General features: G+C 58.9%; 1 protein-coding gene across 1 annotated transcript; it reads right to left on the bottom strand.

Annotated features, from left to right (window-relative positions):
• Positions 1-1,540: 1,540 nt before the first annotated feature.
• On the bottom strand, positions 1,541-3,181 carry FOXD3 (forkhead box D3). Its single transcript, XM_058538202.1, has one exon. It carries the CDS (start codon positions 3,033-3,035, stop codon positions 1,602-1,604), a length of 1,434 nt encoding a protein of 477 aa, XP_058394185.1. The 5' UTR covers positions 3,036-3,181; the 3' UTR covers positions 1,541-1,601.
• Between the last annotated feature and the right edge of the window lie 5,007 nt (positions 3,182-8,188).

The raw sequence follows: 8,188 nt of genomic DNA, 5'->3' as shown, positions 1-8,188 counted from the left end.
GGTGGTGATGGGAACCGGCCTCCCTCCTCGAGTTGTTTCATTTCTGCCTTAATACTTTCAAGATTGCAACAGCTGAAATGCACATTAAAAATAATCTACGAGGACATCTCTCCATTCCTGCCCTGTGATCTCGCATTTCTCACTAACCTAGGCTAAGGTATATTTTTAAAAAGTTTTTAAAAAGGGGGTGATGTGCACCTGTTCTTAAAAGGGTATTAAGGCCACTATTCCTCAGCCTTCAGAAAGGCTGGAGGGAGGGGAGGCATCCACAGGGATCCTTCAGAAATCAAAATTATGTTGTGGATTGATTATTGCCATAGAAAAGAGGTATCCTATCTGAAAATATTATGGAAGAATAAAACAACCGTATTATTTATCAGGTTAATAGAGATAACACAATTCCACTGCAAAATTTAAAATGCCATCACATACATTTAAAAAATCAACGGGGTTTATTTACTACTTCCACTTAAGGAATGGAAAGAACTAATTTCAAAAACCTAAGATTTAAATGCTAAAATGAAGGATGTTTGGAATTTACATTCTTTTGAAAGGATAATTGAAATGACCAAGAACTCTCATTTGGGACGTTTTCACGGTGGAAGACAGAAGTCTGGCATTTTAAGAAAAATTAAAACCTTGTGCTGTTGTTTAGATTCGGCTTGGTTTTATAAATGGCAGCTTATTTTATCTAGAGAAATATCTGGTCATTTAGATTTAATGTATTGATATGAATGAGATCATTGCCCACATCCTGATTTTATGTGAAAGCTAAAAACAACAACAACAAGAAAACGATTTAAATTAGGCATATTCTTTCCTTTCTCCAATTAAATTTTTCTTACACTCAAATTATGAATTAGCAAAGTTTGAAAAGGTCATTCCTTGAAACTCCTCAAATTTCTGGGAAAGATAAAATGCAAATACCATCTAAAAATCTTGTCATTTACCTCAGACACCTAAATAAAACACTAGGCTGAGCGTTTTAAAAATTTATTTACAAAGTTGTGTACAACACGATGGAATAACATTTAGAATACCATATATATTCATTCATATATAAACAGACTTTTATAATAGAATGACACTTTGCGCCTTTTGAAAATTTTTTTATATTTAAAATCTCCCAAGGTCTCTATACATTTTTTTCTCACATAAAACTGCGGAGAGCGAACCTTCAAAAAAATGAAAGTTCAGAGCTCTAAATCTACTGGATTTGTTTTTTCTTAAAAAAATAAAAACCCCAAAAGGAAAGTCAGTAATTTTCATACAAATATGTACAAAGAATTTCCCTCCCACCCCCACGGGACTGAGAGCAGGCGCCGTCGGGGTACATTTTTGGAACATTCCGTTTTCGGTTTTACCTGGACTGAAAGCTATTCCCGGCGGGCGCGCGGTGACTTTGCTCCGCCAACCCAGGTGTGCGCGAGAGGCCGGAGGCCGCCAAAGGTCGGTGTTGAGGGGTCAGGGGAGGAAACGGAGGAGAGGCAGAGTCCCGAATGGGGCAGGGGGGCCGGGACCCCGGCGGGGCGCGCAGCCTGGCAGTGCGGCCGCCGCCCGGGGCCGCCGCCGGGCCCTGCGTCCCGGCCACCAGCGCGTCCCTATTGGGCCGGCCACTTGGCTTGCGCGGCGGCGGCGGCGGCGGCGGCGGCCGAGGCTGCGGGCTGCAGGAACTGTCCCGAGAGCGGCACGCTCAGGATGGGCGCGATGGTGGCCGTTGTCCGGCTCAGCGACAGCGGCTGGTGCGTGGCCATGAGCGCCGCCGACTGCACGGTCCCGGGCGGCCGCAGGAAGGGCTGCGCCGCGCCGCCGGCCCCGCCGCCCCCGGCCACCCCGGCGCCCCCTGCGCCCGCCGCCGAGCCCCCGGGCGCCGCGGGGCCGCCGCCGATGATGTTCTCGATGCTGAACGACGGCCGCGCGCTCGGCTCCGACTTGATGAGCGACGCGGTGGAGCCCGCGGCGCCCGCCGTGCCCGCGGCCGCGGCGGCGCCCAGGCTGTTGAGCTGCAGCTGCAGGCCGGGCCCCAGCTGCGAGCCGAAGGCGGCCGCCTTGCGGCCCAGCTCGCCCGAGGGCAGCAGCGGCACGGCGGGCGGCAGCACGGGCGCCACGGGCGGCAGCGCGTACGGGTACTGCAGCGCCGCGGCCGCCGCCGCCGCCGCCGCGGCCGCCGGGTGCGAGTAGGCGCCGGCCGCGGCCGCGGGGTGCAGGCCGTAGGGGCGGCCGTAGGGCCCCGCGGCGCCCGCCGCCGCCGCCAGGCTGTAGGCGCCGAAGCTCTGCATCATGAGCGCCGTCTGCTCGCGCAGGTGCTCCTGCTGGTGGCGCTTGAAGCGCTTCCGGCGCCGCAGGAAGCTGCCGTTGTCGAACATGTCCTCGGACTGCGGGTCCAGGGTCCAGTAGTTGCCCTTGCCCGGGTTGCCCGGCTCGCGGGGGATCTTGACGAAGCAGTCGTTGAGCGAGAGGTTGTGGCGGATGCTGTTCTGCCAGGCGGGGAACTTCTCCCGGTAGTAGGGGAAGCGGTTGCTGATGAACTCGCAGATGCCGCTCAGGGTCAGCTTCTTCTGCGGGCTCTGCAGGATGGCCATGGTGATGAGCGCGATGTACGAGTAGGGCGGCTTCACCAGGCTGTTCTTGGGCTTGCTCGGGGCCAGGCCGCCCGCCGCGCCGCTGCCCGCGCCGGGCCCGCCGCCGCTCCCGCCGCCCTCCTCGCCGCCCGCGCCGCCCTTGCAGCCGTCGGCCTCGGACGCGCCCGCCTCGCCCCCCGGCCCGGCCCCGGCTCCAGCCGCCTCCTTGGGCAACGCCAGGGGCTGCTGGTGCGGCGGCTGAGGCTGCCCGCGGTGCGGCGCCGCCGGCGTCACCTCGTCCGCCTCGTCCAGGCGCAGCTCCGGCGGCCCCGCCGGGCTGTCGCAGCCCGCGTCGCTGTCCTTCTCCTCCAGCCCGTCGTCGCCCTCGCCCACCACATCGATGTCCACGTCCTCGGCCGTCAGCACGGTCTGGCCGGACATGTCGCTGGCGCTGCCGCCGCCGGAGAGGGTCATCCCTCCTCGGGGTGGGTGGCGGCGGCGGGGAGGGAGCGGCGGGCGACGGGGGTCGTCAGGGGCTGCCGCCGAGCTCGGGGAAGGGGGTTGGGGCGCCCCCGGAGGATGGGGGACGGGGCGAGGGGCGGGGGCGGAGGTGGCCCGGGGCCCTCCGGGCTCGGCTCACTCCCGCCGGCCCGGCATCGCGCGGCGCGGGCGCCGCCGTCCGCCCCCCGCGGCCGCGCTCCGCCGACTCCTGCTTCGCCGGCGCTCGGCACTAGGCGCTGCTGCCCTCCGGCCCCGCGGCTCTCCGCGCCGCGCCCCGCACTCGCGCGCCGTCCTCGGCCTCCGGCCGGGCGCGGGGAGCAGGAGCGGCGCAGGCGGGCGCGGGGCGCCGGGCCCCGGGCGGCTCGGGAGGGCGCGGGCCGGGGCAACGGGGGGAGGGGTGTCGGGGCCGCGGAAGCCCCGGTAGTCGAAAGTCCCGTTTTAAGGACTGGCCTGATAGATTACTTTCTACTTAAAGATCCAGCGGGAGGCGGGGCCACGTGACCGCGCGTGACGTCAGGGCCGCGGTGGAGCTGGCCAAACTCAACTTGGTCCGGGGAATTGTCAACAAAGGGACGAGGGACGCGCAACTCGGCGCCGCGTCGCGCGCCAGCATCCCGCGAGCCCCGAGGGCGCCCTGCCCGCCCGGGACCCCAGCTGGGCTGGAGGGGGCGCGGGGGTCGAGGAGCCTGCGGGCGTGGGCGCGGGCGGCCGGGTGCGGGCGAGCGCGGGCGTGGGCCTGGGAGCGCCGGCGGGACCCCGCGGCCCTGCCCTCCCCGCCCCCTCTCCCTTCCCCTCCCCCTCTGCCAACACTCCGTATGCAGGGACTGGGCAACGTGGAACGAGATTCCCATCCCATTTTTTTTTTAAAGAAAAACTTAGTAGTCTGTTTTGTTATTTTGTTTTTGTTTGATTCTCTTGAACTCTAAAGAGTAAGAGCTGCGCGCCCGGCTCCGTCTTGCTGATGAGATTTCAGACCCCCTCCTGCCTCTGCTCCCTCGGCGGAGACCCTACCGAGGGGACGCGCTCCCCTCCCCCCAAAGCCAAACCCAGGTCCTGCCTTGGCTTTCCCGGCTCGAGGCGGGCGTGTTTTTATAGATATGTATTTTTCTCGCGGCCAAGACAGCCTCAGCTGGGGTTCCCGAAGGTCAGAAAATGGCTATTGATTAATCTATTAGAATAGTTGCCGAGAGAAATAAAAACGACGTAAAATAACAGGGAACCTATAAATAAAGAAGCCGTAACTAGCTGCTCTGAGTTGTTAAACGACTTAGCATGTGAAAAAGTCGGAAATGAGGCGCTGGGGAAGGATCCGGGATTGGCAGCGGCCTGGGTAAGTGGAGTGGGGCCGAGACGGGGCTCCGGCCTCCAGGTGGGACGCCGCGCCTGGGCTGGGACGCGGGACCACGCGGGAGCGGGCGGAGTGACTTCCTGGGAGTGGGGCGGCCTCGGGCGCGCCGCGGGCCAGGCTCTCGGTTGCTGCTAGCTAATGTGGATTCTGTCCTCTTAGGTTTAGGTAAACCTCCGAGACTGAGCTTCCGCGGAAACCAACCCCAGATCCGGTGGAGGAGGCGGCGAGGATGCGGTCCGTGCACGCCGAGTTTCCTTGGCAAGGAAAGTCAGTGATGGTAGGAAAGACTGTGGGGATTTAACTGAGAATAGGAGGGGGAACCGCAAACAGACCCCGGTGCGAGGCGGCAATGCTGGGCCGCGTGGACCTCGCACCTCCGAATCGTGCTCCTGACCCGATGAATCCGCGATGCGCCACCTCTTTCCCCCGCATTTTTAGGCCGCCTTGGAGCGAGCTGCAAGCGCCTGCGGGTGTGGCAGGCTCCAGGAACCCAAGCCCAGTCTGTCTGCTGAGGCCTGGGAGGGGATGCCGGCCTCACCAGGGGAAAGAACACAAGGGGCGGAGGTCTGAGAGAAAACCATTAGTGAGAGATTCACGGACGACACTAGGAACCTGCTGTGACTCCTGGTGGACAGTGGTGCTTCTGGTTCCCTCAGTCTGTTTCTCTCACCTACGACCCCTCTTTCCTTGGCCTACACACACACACACACACACGCACACACACACAATCCGTAAACTTACTTCATTATAGGCAGTGCGACAGATTAACTTTCATCTCTGTTAGATAATTCCCAGGATATAACACTAGCCCATTGGATCCCCACTTCGCAGGATGTTCCTGGTTGGGGCTGGGGGAGGGTGGGGGCAGTTACTCCATCCTGAGATGCCGGCGAACCTCCAAGGATTTTCTATATTTACATGATCCCCTGGTCGCGCCTGACCCTAAAATGCGTCTGAGTTGATTTCCGCAGCTGCACCGCTTTGTGGCCCGCAGACTCCGAACCGTTCACAGTGCCGTCTAGACAGCCTCCCTCGGAGGCGACTGGAGCGGCGAGCCGGCTGCCCGTTGCCCCCGGCTGCAGAGGCCGCGGCTGCCACTGTCCGAGCAACCCAGTTTACAAAAGCAAGGTCGGAAGGACAAAAGATGAAACCGAAATTTACAAATTCAGAACTTCCTTTGCTCAGCCTCGGTTGTCCAGCCCAGAGGCAGGCGCCAGCCGCAGCACGAGGCCCACCGCAGCCCGGGAGGCTGGGCCCGCGTGGACGCGTGCACGTGGGTGTGCGCGCGGGAGGGTGGTGGCCCCTGGGGCTGCCCTCGGCAGTCTTCTTGAAGTAGCCTCCAAATGAGCCTAATTTGAATTCTGCCGCCCGCCAGAGCTGGCGCTCAGGACTCTCTCGGCGCCGCTGGTCGCTGCCGCTCGCCCTCCCTCGGCCAAGACCTGGCCTGATCCGTCCACTCCCCGGTGTCTCGTTGGAACCTCCCTGGGGGAAGGGGTGGGGGTAAACCACTCCCAGCCGCCAGTTCCGTTTGTTGCGCTTTTTTCCTTCGACACAATAAAAGTCAAATTAATTGATTCATACCATTAATTACGGCGCGTAGCGTGAAAAGCAACGCTTCCCCTCGGTTAGAGATCTATTGTGCTAATCTCTTGTTCAATCAGTGTTACCATCTGATGCCGGGGCTGGCCCTTACAGAAACTTTTCGACTCGATTAGCTAAATGATGGGACGTGCAGGACCCGCTGGCTGCCGCCCCGACGTCCCGCGCCCGCGCCGGCCCAACCGCTTCAGATCGATTTCCCGCGGAGGCGGCGGATTTCCCGCGACTGCTCGGCTGGGGACCCGCGGCCGTTTCCTGCTTCTGCGCGCACAGCGGCCCAGGCGCAGCTCCCGGGCGGGACGGAGGCGAAGCGGCGGCCCCGGTGGGAGGCAGGAAGGGTCCCGCTGCCCTCGCCGCGGGGTGCCGCCGGGCGGAAGGGCCCGAGCCTCGCGGGCATGGACTCTGGGCCGACTAGATTCCGGGCTAAGTAAAGCGTGTTTGCCGCGTGGTTGCAGTTTGCATCTAAAAGCCCACAAGTCGTCAGTTATCGCCAAACTTTAGGACAGAGAGATGGAAGAAGCGAGACAGATGCACAGAGAAGGTGACACACTAGTAGGGGGATTGAGGGAACGGAAATATGGGGAGGGAGAAGTAATGTGGATAAACATTTTCTGAGTCGCAAAGGGTTACAGGGGAAGATGGAAAGAGGGGGAACGAGCGTGCGCGCGCGCACACACACAATTAGTGTGAGAGTGACTACTTGGGTCACAACAAGCCAACTTCCCAGGAGAGACTTGAAGAAGATGGCAGCCAGCTGTCTCACCTGTTCAAATGTTTGAAACGTTTCAGCCAAAGGAGAATGGAATGAGGCTCCCTCCGTTTCTCTTGGGGCAGGCAGAGTCCGTGGTAACCCAGCCAGGGAAGCCACCAGGACGGGCCGTCGTGGACGCGGGTTAGAGGGGACCGAGGTTCCAGCAACAGGAAACAAGGAAAGTGGAGTTCGGATCGATAGGAAGGAAATTGAGACGTCTCCGGGAAGGGGAGATTTAGTGTGTGCGTTCTGGGGGGTGAGATGGAGGGGGAAAGTGGATGGAACAATTTATGACGGAGAAGGGGAAATTAATGACGACTCAATTTGGGTTCTTAAGTGGTCATTACGGGAGGAGGGCACGGTGAGTGTGCGAGAGGCTGGGAGCGGCCCACCGGACCCTCGCCAGGCCCCAGCGAACCCGAGTGCCCGCTTCCTCCTCCTTGAAGTCGAAGACTATGCCCAAGGCCTGAGTAAACCGTCGGCCCGATGTGAGAGAGAATCACCATGCCGGCGCGTGAGTGCGCTTTTCTCACAATCCGGGGAGATGGGACCAGGTTCTGCGCAGTGGGGGCGCGTCCCCCACGGAGAGCAGCCACCTCTCTCTATTGCAGAGGAAACAAAACGTGGGTGGAGCCCGTTTGGAATATACCCCTTCCCCCAACCCCCAAAGAACCAAAGTCGGCTCCTTCTTGACAATCTTCATAGATTTGTTAAACTATTATCAGCCTCGGCCTGGCTGGCCACCACTGAGGGAGGTGGGAAGGGCTGAGGTGAAACCCGGGTCCCCAACCCACCCAGATTGTTTCTATTCCCAATTAGGTGGGATTTTCAACTCACTTCCCACCATCCTTGTGTACCTCTCCAGATCTCTTCGGCGTGGGGAAAAAAAGGAAGCTAATTTAACGTTCTTGTTCGGATTTGCATCTCAAAACTTCATTTTCAAGGTGTCCACCACTCAGGGCTTTGCCAAGAAGTGCCTGTAAATGGCGAGAGACCAAAGGGAAAGGAGAGAGAGAGAGAGGGAGAGAGAGAGAGAGAGAGGGAGAGAGAGAGAGGATGGTTTCGAATTTATTTATATTGGAGATGTATAAACATCCATTCTGTAAAAGGCAACACGTTTAATTAACGATGAGAGAGCAGTTAGGGGCAGAAAGCTAGTAAAATTGTGTGATAAATTTATGGCATTGTTAGCGTGCTTTTAATTATGGCTATTATGTTAATTATTTCACATTAGCATGGAGTTATCAGCAGCATGTCAGATTTAATCAAAACGAGCCTTTCTCTCGAAAATTGTTCTTCTCATCCGCGAGGAGAAAGGTCCTGGGCAGGATCGGGGCTTAAAAATGACTTGGCATTGAAAGCTCCAGCCTTCCCGACACGGTTTGGTGCGATGCGGCCGGCCCGCGTCCGCGGGGTCCCTCCAGGCTA

The sequence above is a fragment of the Diceros bicornis genome, chromosome 4 (genome assembly GCF_020826845.1).
Source record: "Diceros bicornis minor isolate mBicDic1 chromosome 4, mDicBic1.mat.cur, whole genome shotgun sequence".
Taxonomy (NCBI): domain Eukaryota; kingdom Metazoa; phylum Chordata; class Mammalia; order Perissodactyla; family Rhinocerotidae; genus Diceros; species Diceros bicornis.
This window is presented reverse-complemented; position numbering and strand designations above follow the sequence as displayed.

Excerpts from the sequence above, each read along its gene's own strand:
- FOXD3 (XM_058538202.1), bottom strand. The coding sequence starts at position 3,035 with ATGACCCTCTCCGGCGGCGGCAGCGCCAGCGACATGTCCGGCCAGACC.